General features: G+C 34.7%; 1 protein-coding gene across 44 annotated transcripts in view; it reads left to right on the top strand.

Annotated features, from left to right (window-relative positions):
* The window catches only part of RIMS1 (regulating synaptic membrane exocytosis 1), a 318,536-nt gene that overhangs the window by 182,310 nt on the left and 120,407 nt on the right, over nt 1-15,819 (top strand). For 29 of the 44 annotated variants that reach the window (XR_010830508.1, XR_010830507.1, XR_010830509.1 and 26 more), the window contains 7 exons: nt 5,194-5,240; nt 6,379-6,491; nt 7,471-7,601; nt 7,947-8,118; nt 8,245-8,401; nt 9,987-10,058; nt 15,282-15,438. Coding sequence is in view for 41 of the 44 variants with exons in the window: in XM_048077390.2 (XP_047933347.1) it covers nt 5,194-5,240; nt 6,379-6,491; nt 7,471-7,601; nt 7,947-8,118; nt 8,245-8,401; nt 9,987-10,058; nt 15,282-15,438 (849 nt within the window). In the remaining 3 variants the exon portion in view is untranslated. The remainder of the gene's footprint in view (nt 1-5,193; nt 5,241-6,378; nt 6,492-7,470; nt 7,602-7,946; nt 8,119-8,244; nt 8,402-9,986; nt 10,059-15,281; nt 15,439-15,819) is intronic. The other 15 variants (XM_066994719.1, XM_066994706.1, XM_066994675.1 and 12 more) reach the window with 3 other exon arrangements.

Below are 15,819 nucleotides of genomic sequence, written 5' to 3'. Positions count from 1 at the left end.
TGAAAAGTGATTTGTACAACTGATATAAAAAGAAAGTGCTACAATGACATTTTAAACAGTGAGCTTTAGATATCAGTATATTTGCAAATGTCATGTATCTTTAGACTTTGAAGGTAACTTGATTATTTAAAACGACTTATGAATTCTATAAATATAATAGCTTAAAAAAAATGATGTAAAAAATGAACATATTCCAGTAATGTACTCTTGAAGAAAAATCCAGAGAAAATACCACAACTGTTGTACTGACTGAGACACAGAATATGAAGGGCATTCAAAAACAAAGACAGCTTCTAAATTTGAGCAGCGAATTTTACACTAAAAAAGCACACCTGGACATAGGACTGATAAAATGTAATGTTTTGCTTTAGATGACCCATACATGTTTCTTTCTGGACATAAGCAAAAACAGAGCACGTTAGACTACACCTTTATTTTGAGACAAATGGAGACTTGGCATGGAGGTGTTTACATGCTATAATAACGCTGTCCTTGTAGACCTGTGTCCTGACTGGATTTTTTTTTTTTTTTCTGGGAAGAGCAAATAAATATCTCAAAGGGGCTAGAGCAAGCAGATTTGAAATTTAAAGATAACTCCTTTCTCCAGTAGTAATGAGATAAAGTTGTGTTGTTTTATATCAGATTGGGATTTACCCATCTCTCATCTAAAAAGAATAACAAAAAAAAATTGTTTTACAACAAAGAAAATCCTGATGTTAGTTAACAACAAAAAAAAGCACTCCACATGACTTTCTTGTTTGTTTTTTTTTTTGGTTATAATCTATGTGGATTGTGTTGTATGATGGGAAATGGCTTGCTTTGGACAGCAGATTACTTTTTTTTTCTCCTCCTAGCTTCTTCTTGTCTTGTTATCCAAACTATATGGTCATTTCAAATTCATGATAGTGAATTTTACTGAATCCAACAAATGTAGTATAGCAAAGTTTTGTGTCTACTTAGGTGCTGACTGGAAAACTAGATGCTTGATAAGGCATTAAGTGGTAATCCATTACACCTAAAATTCCTGTGAGGGAATAGGTTCCCGAAAGACCTGAAAAATGATATTTTGTCTGCATAATTTAAGTGTTTTCATCTTTCAGTATTAATAATGCAAGTAATGTACCAGCACATTTAATGGTCTCTTTTTAAAAAGTCCTAGCATATTAGGTCTAAAAAGCCCAAATTTGACACGGTTTGGCTTGAGTGAATAATAGGAGGACTGTGAGGCCACAAATTAGACAGCTGCAAGTTACAAAATTGATGTCTAAACAATTTGCTCAGGCTTGTAAATTTGGATTTCTGTGTCTATCAGCAAATGTAATTTTGAGTAATGGATAATTGTAGGATGTTTATTAGAGAAAAATGTGAAAAATGTAACACAATTAGCAGATGAAGGCATAACAACAATAAACAGTACAACCGCAATAGTACCGTAAAAACTCCATAGAAACTAATTGACATTAATGCTGATGATTGCAAAGACAGGGTAGGTAAGAAACCTATAAAAAGTAGAATTAATGGGTTGGGCATCTAAAAACGAGGGGGAAAATGACCTATAAATATGCATACAATGTGAGAGGCTATTAACATAAGGTAGCATAGAAAACCCTCTGGCTGTACGCTGTTTGGGGAAGAAGCTTGGCATGGTAGCTAACTCGCTGTCTCTTGTGTGTTCCAGTGAGCTCATATGGCATAGTGCAGGTAAAACTTTTTTTTTTTTTTTTTTTTTGATTTGTCTGTGTTTTCCTTATCAGGTGGTATTTATATTTGCTTGGATTTCCACAGATAATATTGCCAAAAGTGTTGTTTCTCCAGTGTGATTCAACTGCTCTGTGCTTGGGCTCTAGGTCCTTGCAAGGAGGTTGAATCTCAATAACAAGCCAGGCAATGCTAAATGTCAGACAGTTGCTCAAGTAATATAACTAGTGCAAACTGCAGATTGACATACAGGTTCTGACGGGAAGGAGCAGTTTTGGAAATTGGAGGATGAACATCAGAAACAGGTACTCAGTAAACTTTGTAGGTTATAGAAGGTGAGCAACCTAAGGAAGTGTGGGCTACAACCGCCTTTGAATTTGGTTCATTTTAAGAGATTAAGCTGTTGACTATAGTCCTCAGAGAAATTAAATCTGTGCCAGTGTATTGCAAAACAGTGATCCTCACAAACCATAGATTTGCAGGCAGCAATCTTAACCTAAGTTGGATTTGATTTAGGTATTCATAGAGGTGTGGAAGGATCAGATACAAGATATTCATATATAACATCACATAAGACTACAAAAATCTTTGTGTTTCAAGGTAAAGATAAAAAGATGAAATTTGAGGTCAGCAGCTCTTTACCAGAATGTTTCTGACATAACTTTTCTGACGTTTGCATTGCTCTGTTAGAGAATTAAAATTCTGTTCTGATTTTAAAGAAGTGATTGTGCTACTTCTTACTTTTTTTTTTTTTTTTTTTTTTTTTTTTTTTTTACCATTTGCTTTGATTAGTCCAGCTTTGGATATTTTAAATTATGAGATTTGCTGCAATCCAAAAATAAAAGTAGGCTAGATAAGACTGATTTGGTTACTTAATATGCTTTGGATTATAGTTTCTCTTCAGAATTTTCTTTAATTAAAATGATAACATTCAAAAGTAAAATGCCATTAATGCGTTTGATTGACTTGAATACACCAGGCACAATATAGAATAACTAATATAGTATTTAAGAAATATGTAATATTTAAGAAATGATTATGAAAACTGGATTATTGAATTTGTAAGAAGTTCACATATGGATAGAAGTACAGTTTTGAGTTATTTCATATACATTTTGAAGTCATTAGGAGAAAGCAGAACTGTTACAAACCTTGTTAGAATACACTGCCACTAGTTTGGTGATCTATATTGCATACTCTACTTATTTGCTTTTTATGTCTTGTAATTCTATGTGTAGCTATCTTTAAACAAGATAAATATATTTGACATCCTTTTAAGGAAATGAATATTTCCTAGCAATAATTACTTAAAAGAAAAATTACAAAAGCTGTCTCTTGTACTAGTTTAGTGATTTCCTGAGTCAATGAGCTTTAATGTGGGCATGAATAGTGAATAGGGTGGGTGGGAAAATGGTCAAATAACATTTCAGTCACAAACAATGCATTTAGTCTGGGGTTGAAATTTATGTTCTAGTTTCCACTGTTCTGTGAGTTTGTCATAAAAATTATAAGGAGTTCAGAAAAATACATTAAAACATTGCACTTTCATTTTTTTTCCTGTCTGCTGAGTAAAGTTTTAGAAAAAATTTGATTATTTTTGTCACTTACCTTTACCTGGTGAGGACTTCAGTATAGCCGTCTCTATGTGAGGGTAATACTATTGACTGTTTTTTTCTTCTTTTTCTTTTTTCTTTCTTTTTTTTTTTTTTATAGTGGTGTAGCATCTTCATTCTAGTAGCTGTTTTTTCCTGAATTGTGTGGATCTGATTCTCATGCTGATTCATGATTAGTGTCCTCTGTGTTAGTCTTATAGTGTGAAAGTGCTTTACTGTAAATGTAAATAAATTCTTAAGTGCTTATATATGTAATTAATATTTGGGGCTTATCTGTAGCTTTTTTTCCCCCTAATGTATTGTGGACAATACAGAAGAAAAATGGAAATAAAATGCATTTTGATGTCTTTCTTCACCCACCCAGGTGTGTAGGATGCACTTTCTGTTTTGAAACATTCCTTGCACGTATGAGCCCTCATCTAAATATCCTAAATGTGATGTTATTACAAGCAGTGCTATAGTGCAGAAGAGATTGTTCTTATTCTAGCACAAGAAAAAACCTAATGCCATATTGAACAGAAAAATCAGTTTGAATACGCTAAGAAGTCTGCACAACAGTTCTGCACAACATGTCATGTGCTTGTTTGTGAGGTAGTACTATGCCATGTCAAGAACAAATAATGCAGTTGTATTTCCATGAGTTTGAGGCAACCACAGTACTCCTTACTTACAAAGACAAGGGAAAGAGAAGAGTGTCTTTGTTAGTGATGTGAGATGCAAGCTAAAGCAAAATGTTAACTGGGAGCTGAAATAGCCTTTGTTAAGTTGTGTGCAACAGAAATTTAAAATGCAGAACATGAAAAATAAATTGAAGACCAGTTGATTGGACATTGTTACCTTCCTCTTCTGACTTAAGTGTCTGTTTCTTTTTCATAAGTAGCATTTATATGATCTAGGAGTCTTAGTTTTATTGACTTCCAAGTTGGTATGGTGATGTTTCACTGAACCGAAGAATGCCTGAATGCCTTTAAAAATGCCCAGCTTTAGACTTAAAATCTTTACATGTTCTTCAGAAATATTACTGTAGTTTAAATTTTGTATTGTTTTTTTTTTGTAGAAATATTTTCAAGTAATCCACTTGAACTTTGTTTTCATTTTTCTGCTCTGTTTTGCTAACATTTGTACAATAACAATCATTTCTTGCTTTTGCAATGTATTTTCTATGATTGCTTGGAACAGGACAGAACAAGGAGCTATCATCACCCAGAATTTGATGGAAGTGTAATTGTGTTGCTGTTAAAATTTCTGTAGATGTTTGTGGACTTAACCAGTTTGATTTTGTTTATGCATATGTATTTGTTGGGTGTGTGTATGTTGAAAAAATTCCACACACATTTGTAATATGCTTTCAAGAAATGTATTATTCTTCTGTTTGTTTAACATTGCTAATGTTGTTTGCTTTTTCTTTTTATTATTATAAGACATTTTCATCAGTTTCATTCCATGAACTCCTTGAGGCGTTTATATAAAAATTACTAGTGAGTTAATCTTTTTTTTTTTTCCTTTTTTTTTCCTCCAAAGAATAGTTTAGTGTCAGTAGCTCTACTTTGACCACCCTTCTGTTCGTGAAACCTCTCTAGATTTGTTGTTTTTATTATAAAAATATTGTGGAAGCCATCCACAATATTATCATTGTAGTGCTCATCTTGTTACATCTGTAGCTCCTCACTTTGAAGGAAGGAGGAGTTTGCAATGTTAAGGTTTTCATGAGTCCTAGTGGAAAATAGTGAACTGTATTTAAACACTTCCTCTGTCTTTCCGCATAATCCAGTAGAACACAAAAGAGAACTGTATTTCTAAAAAAGTGTCCTAGAAACATATGTGTTATAACAGAAGATCCTCTCCCTTGTTCCTAATTACTTTGTGTATGTTCATGTTTTAGTGATATTCCACGGATTCCTGAGAGTTCTCATCCCCCGTTAGAGTCCAGTGAGTACACACTTTGTTTCTTTGCCTGACATGGTCTTGTACAGTCATTTTGGCTATGAATTTTTGGAATGACGAGCACTGGGAGACTGCATTGGCTTCAGGTTTTTATATGACAAAATTCAGTGTTTTTCAGTCTTGTGTGTTAAATGTGAAACAATAGAGATTTGATTAAAAGCTACGTAGATTTCAAATGTTAGTAGGATTTTATTGTTTTCTCCTATATCGTGTGTGTGTTAAGCATACCAGCTTCTGGATGTATAAACTGTGACCCAAAACAGTCATTTACTTGTCCTAACATAAGAGAGGAAACAGGGGAAAAGGATTGGTGTCAGGATTGGTGTCAGGATTTCACCTCCTGCACCATGCAGCCTAGTCCAGAGATCTTGTTTTCTGTGCCAGAAGACATTCCACAGGTGAAATTTTTGTGTATGATGCTTAAAAAAAAAAAGAAAGAAAGAAAGGAAGGGTGTGCGTGTGTCTCTTTTTAGCTCTCCTATTTGAAGTCTGCCAGCTGAAGTGTGTGAAGCCATGAAGGCCATAGCTTCCAGCCCTTTCTCATCTGATTCTTGCCTGAGATGCAATGAGAAATGTTGTCTAGGTCAGGATCCTGCAGGGCCTCCTAGTCCCGTTACACTGCTCCTTGCCTGTCATGAGCTTTTCCTCACTCATGAGGGCTCTGCTTCACTTGTGGAGTGAAGCATGGGCAGGAGTGTCCTCTATGCCTGACGTCTATCTTGCATATCTTCTTGTCTCTGAATTTAGACAATTTAGTACCCATCTGAGGCTACTATACAACAAATGTGGGTTTATTCATCAAAAATTTCAACTGTGCAATTCTGCAAGAGAATATTTTATTTAAAACATCCAATATGGTGTGTCAACGCTAGATGAAGAACACTTTTTAATATATTGTTAGAATAAAACAGAAAATGACAGGTTTAATCTGAGGTAAGAGTAACCAGACTGCCTTTTTCACCACCTTATCTACATCAGCTTAAAATCTTTCTGTATATTAGCACATTAATGCTGTATATAAAGACAAGCTTTATGCAGTTCAAAGAAAAATCATTTAATCAATTGCCCAAATTTGCTTTAAAATTTCACATGGAAAGTTCATGTGTTTCTCACATATTTTTAGGTTCAAGTTCTTTTGAATCTCAGAAGATGGAAAGGCCTTCTATTTCTGTTATATCTCCAACCAGCCCTGGAGCCCTAAGGGATGCACCACAAGTCCTACCGGGACAGCTTTCTGTGAGCATATTTGTTTTTTCTTGAGTTAATAATAAACATTTTCAGGTGTTGGTCCCTCAGCCCTCTGACTTCTCAAGGTCTACTGGGAAGTCAAGGGAAATGGCTGTTATTGGTAAAGCACGCACTCATTGTAGCCACAGTGGAGGTAAAGAGTTGTTGATTTAATACACAAGAGTGTGCAGGCATTTATGTTGAGAGAAGCACATGAAAGTGTCCTGCAGCTTGTCATTCTGTACCCTCTACACTGAAAAATGTGACTCTTCTGTACCTGCAGATAACAAACACGGTACCACTTTATCTTCTTTATGAGAGCACTTAAAGAGCTATGTATCTGTTAATAGTAGCATCATTCAGTAATACACTTTAATTTAGATCCACATCACCTCCTGGAATTCTATGTAATGCTAATTGAAGCCGTGCTTATTAAAGATACTGTGAGCACATAGACTTTGTTTTGTACATTCTTATTTTTTATATTGATTATATTAATTTTTAATTACAGAGCACACTCAACAATTTTATGTTATGATCCTATTAGGAAATAATTTAACTGCATATTATTCTTTCCATAAGAACATTTGTAAGGTGGCAAATCAGAGCAGACAGATTTCTGCCATGCTTTATGTTTAGCTGCAGTCAGGGCTTCCTGTTTGAAGTGTAGCTTCTAAAGTGTAGAACTGAGATAGTGCTGACTTAAATGGACTCACATGTACAAGATTATGCAGTGAGTACAATAAACAATGTAAGAATAATCAGGCACCAACATTTTATTCAGCTTTGGTAAATAAAAAAGTCCTTGGTGTATGCCAACATCTTTTCCATCTAACTTAATTAAATATTAATGGCTATGCAACAAAATATATCTTAACGTCTCTTGGAAAGATAAATACTACTTTTACATTGTGGTAGATCTAGTTTGTTTGTTTGTTTGTTTGTTTTCCATTTTCAATAATGTTTTCTGGTAACTTGATTCTTGTAGGTGAAACTGTGGTATGACAAAGTGGGACATCAGTTAATAGTAAATGTTCTGCAAGCAATGGATTTACCACCAAGAGTAGATGGACGTCCCAGGAACCCCTATGTAAAAATGTATTTTCTTCCAGACAGAAGGTAGTATTTCAGTTGAGAAAATTATTTTTGTCACTTATTGAGCCAACTTTTAAATGGATGTGTATGAATTAGAGAATTCTTTTTAAAAAATTGTTCTATTTAAATTGGTTATAACAAATCACAAATTATAACATATTATAACAAATATATGCAAGTCAGTATTAAATTAACTCTGTGGATGTTTAGATGAATGCAATCCACTACAAATATACACTACAGCAAATGCTTCTCTTCTTTAAGCATTATCAGATCAAAAGGAACAAAGCCAATAATTACTGATGATGAGTAGATGGCATTCTTTTGTAAATTGTTTTTGGAAATAAATCACAAATATTTATGTTTCAGTGATAAGAGTAAAAGGAGGACCAAAACAGTAAAGAAAAGTCTAGAGCCAAAATGGAACCAAACTTTTCTCTACTCGCATGTACATCGTAGAGATTTTAGAGAACGAATGCTTGAAATAACAGTATGGGATCAGCCAAGAGTACAAGAAGAGGAGAGTGAATTTCTTGGAGAGGTGATATATACAATCACATTTCTCCTGAGTTTGTCATTTGTTTTTGAATACATACATATATATATATATTATATGTGTTTGTGTGTATATTCCTTTAAAATTAAAATCTGATAATTTTTCTTCTAGATTCTTATAGAGCTGGAGACAGCACTTTTAGATGATGAACCACATTGGTATAAGCTACAAACACATGATGAATCTTCACTACCTCTGCCTCAGCCATCACCTTTCATGCCAAGAAGACATGTACATGGTGGAGAAAGCTCTAGCAAAAAATTGCAAAGTAGGTCCAAATTCCATTAATGATTTTTAAATTTTAAATTGAAAATGATGGTTATGGTGTAATGATAATTAACTTTGTTATACAAGATAAAACCTGTAAATGTAATGAAAACGTATGACAAAAAGGTATGAATTAAGACATTATGACGTCAGCATGTCACTTGTGATACTTAACTTTCAAGTATATGAAAACTGTTTGAATTGGTTGTTTTCAGTAGCAAAAGAAAATTGATAAAATATTTGTTTGCATAAATCTCGTTTTAAAAGGAAAGATGAAGTTCATGATTATTAGATACTTTTATAATAATTAAAAGCTTTTTATTTTAAAAAGAAAGACCTTAAAGTCTTGCGAGGTGTAAAACACTTTTCATCAAAAATTAGTTTCAGCCTCTGATATTCTTTTTACGTACACACGCCATATATACAATCAGATGAGAAGAGTATTTTAGCAGCAAAGAGAAAATATGTAGTTGTATTAGGGAAGTACAGTTGTTCTGGAGAGTCTTATTTCAGGTTTAATAAAATCATAGAATGGCTTGGGTTGGAAGGGACCTTAAAGGCCACCTACTTCTAACCACCTTGCCATGTGCAGGGATGCCATCCACTGGATCAGGTTGTCCAGGGCCTCATCCGACCTGGCCTCGAACATCTCCAGAGACGGTGTAACCACAGCGTCTCTGGGCAACCTGTTCCAGTGCCTCACCATCCTCTGAGTGAAGAATTTCCTCCTCACCTCTAATCTAAATCTCCCCTCTTTAGATTAACACCATTCCCCCTTGTCCTGTAATTATCTGATTGAGCAAAAAGTCACTCTCCACCTTTTTTATAAGCCCCCTTTAAGTATTCAAAAGCTGCAATAAGGTCGTTGTGGAGCCTCCTCTTCTTCAGGTTTGTATGATTCATATTAAAAATAATGAATATGTTGACATACTTGAGTGCTGTAACCTCTCTGTTCATTTAACTTAATTAAAGACTTATTTAAAAACAAGAAGGATGTAAGGCATTATTTTAAAATATGCTTCCAAGCTATTTTTCTTCTTTTTCTTAAAAAAAAAAACTTTATTAATTCCAGCTAATGCATAGGAAATTGGGGCACATTCAGGAATGAATTACAGAAATGTGACACTGCTGTAATTACCGCATGAGAATACGTATAGAGATAGCAAACTAAAGGTTAATTTTCATGAGATATTTGAACTTTTCTAATAGCTGTCAGAGCTGTTTCCTCTTCTCCTTTCTCACCATATGCTGCCACCTCTCCTTTCCCATTCAGCAAGCTGATTCAGCTTACTCAACTCACTGAAATAGCACAAAAGCATCTTGCTTGTTTAGTGAGCTAAAGTAACCTAGTAGAAGAGTACTGAGGAAATGAGGAAAGGAGAAGGGGACAGGAAGCTGCAGCATCTGTAAGCTGTTGGATTGGCTCAGCTGTTTGGTGAAACTTCTTGGTCACTGCAGTTTAGTTCTCTTCTACTGTTCAGACTTAAATCATCTTTTCAATTGTAGTGATACATTAAATGAACATACTTTTATGTTTCATAACACAACCAGATGTTCAGGTATTTGTTTACCTTACTGTTGTGCAGGATCTCGGCCAATCAGTGATAGTGACATCTCAGATTATGATGTTGATGATGGTATTGGAGTTGTTCCTCCAGGTGCGTGGGTGAACAGCATGGTCCTGCTTTCTTCTTTCTTGCTTGATTTTTTTTTTCATTCTTTTTGCTTGCTTTTTTGTTTTTGTTTTTACTTTTTCATTATAGCATTGAGGATGCTGGTTTTGCAGACTGCATTGTGGAAAAAACAGTTTTCCTGATTATTCTATGGTAGCTTTCCTTCTAAAAAATGGTGAATTAAAAGGTTCTACAATTCATTCACTGATATTTCTTTTACATATCATTCTTCATATATGAACCACTGGATGGTTCAAACTGTTAAATTGTTTATTGCATAATATTCCAAGCATTATTAAAAATATCAGTTGAACTCAAAAAAATATTTTAAAACAGTGATTAAGGTTTCAGCATTGATTGCAAACATTTTTTTTTTTTTTCTTTTTGCTTGAAACTTAGCTGTAATGCGGTCTCCCATGGTCTTTATTGAGAATGCATGACTATAGATGAAGATGCATGTAGCATGGCTATATCTTTTACAGTTTTCTTGAGCATTCATGAACTATCATTACCCTAAATGTTCATAAATATAGTTTGTATTGTGGTTAGACTTCAGTTCATCATCCTTTTCATATTAAAAATGTTAAGGGTCATTTTGGATGACATATTTTTTTCTACTTCTATTTGACTGTTGTAGCAAGTCAGATGAATAGATTTCCCAATTGTCCCAAACTAACTGAAGAGTCACTATTTCATTGGCAGCACTAAACCAGTTTTTCCCTGGATGTCCCTGATGACAATTGCTGAATTAAATCATGGTGGGATTTAGAAAGTTCTCTATCTTCCTGGTCTGAATTTAAAATAATGTGATAATTTATTCATTATTTAATGACTTAATAATCACCATGATATAATTTTGATGTCTACACAGCCAAATTTTACTTCCTTTGATGTGTTTGGGTTCTTGCCTTACTTTCATACAATTGTACATAAGTTACTAAGAGGGAAATTTGTTCCAATATGTCTGGTAATCGTATTTGATTCAATGAAGTAATTAATCTTGATAATTTTACATCAGCTAGGAGAAAGAACATTTAAAATGAAAATAAATCATAAGTCCTGAAAAGGTGGTATATCTGTGCAGGCTTTCTTACCTTTAGGGTTTCAGCATACGTGTTAAGACCAGGGACTTTTTTTCAGCTGTCAGTTCTTTAAGGTATCCAGGTGCCATTTGAAATAAGACATTTTCCATCTGATCGGAGAAATTCAGAAGTATTTGTCTGAACTCACTGTACTCTATTCTCTGCGTCAGCACTTGAGTAACTACGATTCTGATCGCAAGTTCTTAGGATTGTGTGTGCTCAAGTGTGCTTTTGGAGAATGCATGGTTCCAAACTTTCTCAGAGATCACTGAAGAAAATTGCCAGATTTCATTGGTGGCAATAGAATCTGCAATTCTATTTGTGTGTCTAAGAGTGTCTAAACTGAGACTTGAAGGGCCTGTTGAGGAAACTTCATCCACTTAGGTCAGAAACGTTCTGGCAGCTGATGTGACACAGTACAAAATTGTCTATTCTGATTTTAAAGGATATATTTTTTTGCCAAATGTGAATGGAGAGTTCACCTGTTTGTGATTCCTGTGAGATGCATTTAAGTGTGGGGTTTTTCTTTACAGATAAAACCTGAATTCTTAAATGGGGGTTTAACTTCATGGAGCAAAGAAAATATCAGTCATCAAACCCTGATGTGTGACAGAGTAGACAGCACATGAAAATGTATTTTGCAATGAGAGCTGGAAAATGCCACCAGTCCCCCTGTCTACCAAATTGCTCAAGAATCTTAGGCAAAAGTTCATAAATGTGCCTAGGCACCTAATTCAAATAAGCATTTCTACCTTTCTATACAACCTTCCTTAGTTGCTAGAATCTTCTAAGACTGTAGACTTTATTTGCATCGAATGAATACTACAGTATCTTCTCCATCTAACAGTCTCCTCTGCTAAATCTAAGTTGCATGCAAATTCCTTGCCGTGTTGCAGGGTCCTTACCCCTTCTCTTCGCCTGTCCCCCATACCATGGACCTCCATAGAGCACACTGAAATTCTTGGCTGATCCAGGTTTCCACACATCATTTTCTTGCAAAGTGTGTGTGTGAATGAATATCCACATTTCCCCATAACGTAGGATGATGAAGCACTCTTTGACTATTTTGGCATTGCCTCTGTTGACTTCAACCAGATTAGTCTAGGATTAAGGTATTCCTTCTCAACAAAAATAAGAATATCAAAATTGAGTTTACAACATGGGACTCTGAAAATATTTCTTTTTAAGCCCCTTTTCCTTCCTTTACTATTTCCTTGCCAATGTTGTCTGCTGTTTGTTTATGTAAGATAAATAAGCCCTGTCTTTATTAAAGGTATATTTTTACAGTTGATAATTTATTCTTTGTCTTGAAATGTTCAGAAGAGAATGAAGTTAATTTGCCTTCTTCACAAAGATTATTGCTCAGTTGTTAAAAGACAGACACATAACTACAAACTGTAGAAGCACAAAAGCTCAACTTGATCACCACTGTAAGCTTAAAAAAAAAAGAATGATGAAGATATTGCGTATTCATGAAGTTACTGCAAATTCTTAAAACTAAAATTTCAAATGTTATACCAATTGCTAAGGCAAATATGGTATTCGCATTTAATAGTAACAAATAAAACTTTTCATGGATGTTTCAGCAGCTGCTAAGAATTCTTCTTTGTAAATGGAAGTAAAGATAGCTGCACCAGAAGTAATGGCTAGTTTATAACTTAAGGATACTTTAAGAAAAAAAAAATCCCTTTTCATATCACAAATATGTATTATCTTCTGAATAAGTAACTCTTCAGAACAATTTATTCTTCTGTCATAAACTATATAAATGGTTTTCCTGTGGTTACCTTCCTGTAGCAGCAGGGTAATATTAGAACAACACCTTGTCTCATCATCAGCATTGTCTTTTTTTTAAAAAAAATAAGTTAGTAGTTCTGATATCAAAACATTGTATAGAATCACTTTCATAATCCATGCAGCTTCCATTTTGTGTCACACCTGACAGTTTCCCACGAGCAACTGAGAAACTTCTTCTGCATAAACTACCATAAGCTTTATTGCTGCTGCCATGCTGGTCCATGCAAAAAATTTCTCATGCACACTCTGGAGAGCACAGAGCTTTTGTATTTGAGGATATGAGGAAATGTTACTGTTGCTGTCACTGTCATGGTCACTATGGAACTATGGATGCAATTTGACCAATTTGACAATACTTAAATTAATATTTAAGATAAGTGTTATTTGCTATTGCTCTGTCTGTTCTGTAAGCTTTGTGTACACGCAATGCACAAGTTTTAGATATTGCTCCCCAGATAGCTCAGCTGTGAAGAATATGTAGGGTGGTAGTATCTTCATATACCAGATGTTTAAGGATAATCCTATATATAGTTTTTTTAGGTAGGCTAAATTGAAATTTGTTTTTGAAAACCTGAAGCATATTTCAGTACAGTTGCCTAAAGCTTAGAAAAAACTTTTGTATTCTTTTTATTTTAGTGTTGAATAAAACATACAGTAGTGTTCCTTCTATTAGAGAGGACGGGATTTTACATAAAACTTTTTTTTTTCTTTTCAGAAAATAAGGTATTTTTCAGAACATACAGCTCAGATTTAGTCATCGTGGGAGAGGGAACGCATCAGTTTTTGTCATGTGTAATCATTTGTCTTCCTCTGACAGAAAAAACAGACATTTTCTGCAACTATCTTAGTATACAAAATGAGGGAATCTCCACTGAAGTCCTGAGTTAGTTCCCATTTTGCTTCAAAATTTGTGCCCAGTACTTGTTCTTAGATCAGGGATATCCTGATATTTCTTTCCAGTTTTATTACACAACCCTGAAGCACTTTTTGAGTAGATAAGATACTCCAGCCTAACAGTGCATCAAAACCTCTAAATATTTGGAGTCCTTTTTTGTTGAAAGGTTGATGAATCTTGGTCCTTACTTTCCAGGATGCCATCAACTTTTACAGGCCTGTTTTGTAGTCAGTGCTCACTAAACCATTGCTGGCATTTGAGTGCCATGAGTGGCAGGCATTTGCTGTTTATGTAGCTGCTAATGAGATCTCCCAAAAGTTTTTTTCATTACCTTCTCTGGTTCTCAAATAACATCCAGCCTCCCCAAACTTGCGTAACATCACACTTTAAACATGAAATCACATTCATTAATTTTATTTCACATGTACTGAAGATGGTGCACATATGCCCACATTATGGTCATAGGATCATAGAAAAGAATCACCCAGAATATCTTGAATTGGAAGGGACCCACAAGGATCATTGAGTCCAACTCCTGGCTCCACCCAGGTCATTGATGTTTGTTTCTGAGCTACTTGATATTTTCTTATTACAACTCCTTTTCTTTGGGCCCAGTCCCACTCTCTAAGATATATCAAAAGTCATGCTGCTTCCTATTTCGCTGATTGATTGACCTCCCCACATCCTTCTCCTTCAACAAATGGAAGAAAAGTGTTATTTCCCATGTTTTGGTACCAACTCTGGTTATTATGAAGTATAATATCCAAGAGTTGGACAAAGTCTTAGTAGACTCTCAAAGGTCTTTATGCATATGTTTTTGAACTGACAGTAACCAGAAATTCTGTAGTAAAACTGTGTAATTGTCTTTTTTCAACCGTATCTTTTTCCCACCTGCCTTACCTGTCTCATATTTGTAGTGGTAAATGTACTGAACTCTCAGTACTGTATAAAAGGTGGACACAGTTGTGGAGGCTGTGATATTATAAATTATAAGCTACATAATCAGTTAAAACAGTCTTAGAGTCCCTTGAATGACAAAATGCATAATCTAGTAGGTCCCTCTTCTGATTTTTGTAGTTGTTGTTGTTATTAAGATGAATCTGTTAAGTAGTAGATTTTCTTAGTCACAAGTTAAATACACGTTACTCTGGGTACTCTTTCCCAAGTCAGAAAAATGGTTCAGTCCTCTTCCCCACGTCATCCAGTGCATACTGAAAGTCATCTCAGTTTCTCTGTCTCTGTACATACAGACATTTAAAGGTAATGCTAGTAATTTATCCTGGCTGCATGATACATCAGGATGTACAACAGCTGAATGACTACTTGAAAGTTGTGTAAGCATTTGGATGTGTGTTCCTGGAAGGACTAACCACCGGAATTCATTCCAAGCTCATGCTTTTATTCTCTAATTTCCTTTTGTTGCCCTCTTAACAGTAGCTTATAGATCTAGTACTAGAGAAAGTAAATCTACAACGCTAACTGTGCCAGAACAGCAAAGAACAACACATCATCGTTCACGTTCTGTATCTCCTCACCGTGGCGAAGATCAGGGCAGGACCCGTTCACGTTTACCAAATGTGCCATTACAGAGGTAGGCATCACAAGCGAGTGAAACTGGGTGATTTTAAGTTTGTGTAATCTGTCACTGGTACCTGTTTACTTATCTCTTCAGCATTTTCTCTCTCTCTCTCTTTTTTTTTTTTTTTTTTTTTTACAAAAAAAATGTATCTCAGTTTAATTGTGTGTTATTTGAACTTGATGTATGCACTTCTTAATTACTCAGGAGCATCCATGAGATGAATAACTTTAAGACTTATCTTTTACTGATATTTTCCCTGTGATTCATCATCCTTGTTTGCTCTACCACAACTAATACATGACGCTAACACATGGGTTCAGAAATGCTTTTCAGTCAGTGACTGACTCTTATATAAAGTCGTTTATGTATTTTTGTAGGATAATAAATAATGAC

Source organism: Anser cygnoides, chromosome 3 (genome assembly GCF_040182565.1).
Source record: "Anser cygnoides isolate HZ-2024a breed goose chromosome 3, Taihu_goose_T2T_genome, whole genome shotgun sequence".
NCBI lineage: Eukaryota > Metazoa > Chordata > Aves > Anseriformes > Anatidae > Anser > Anser cygnoides.
This window is presented reverse-complemented; position numbering and strand designations above follow the sequence as displayed.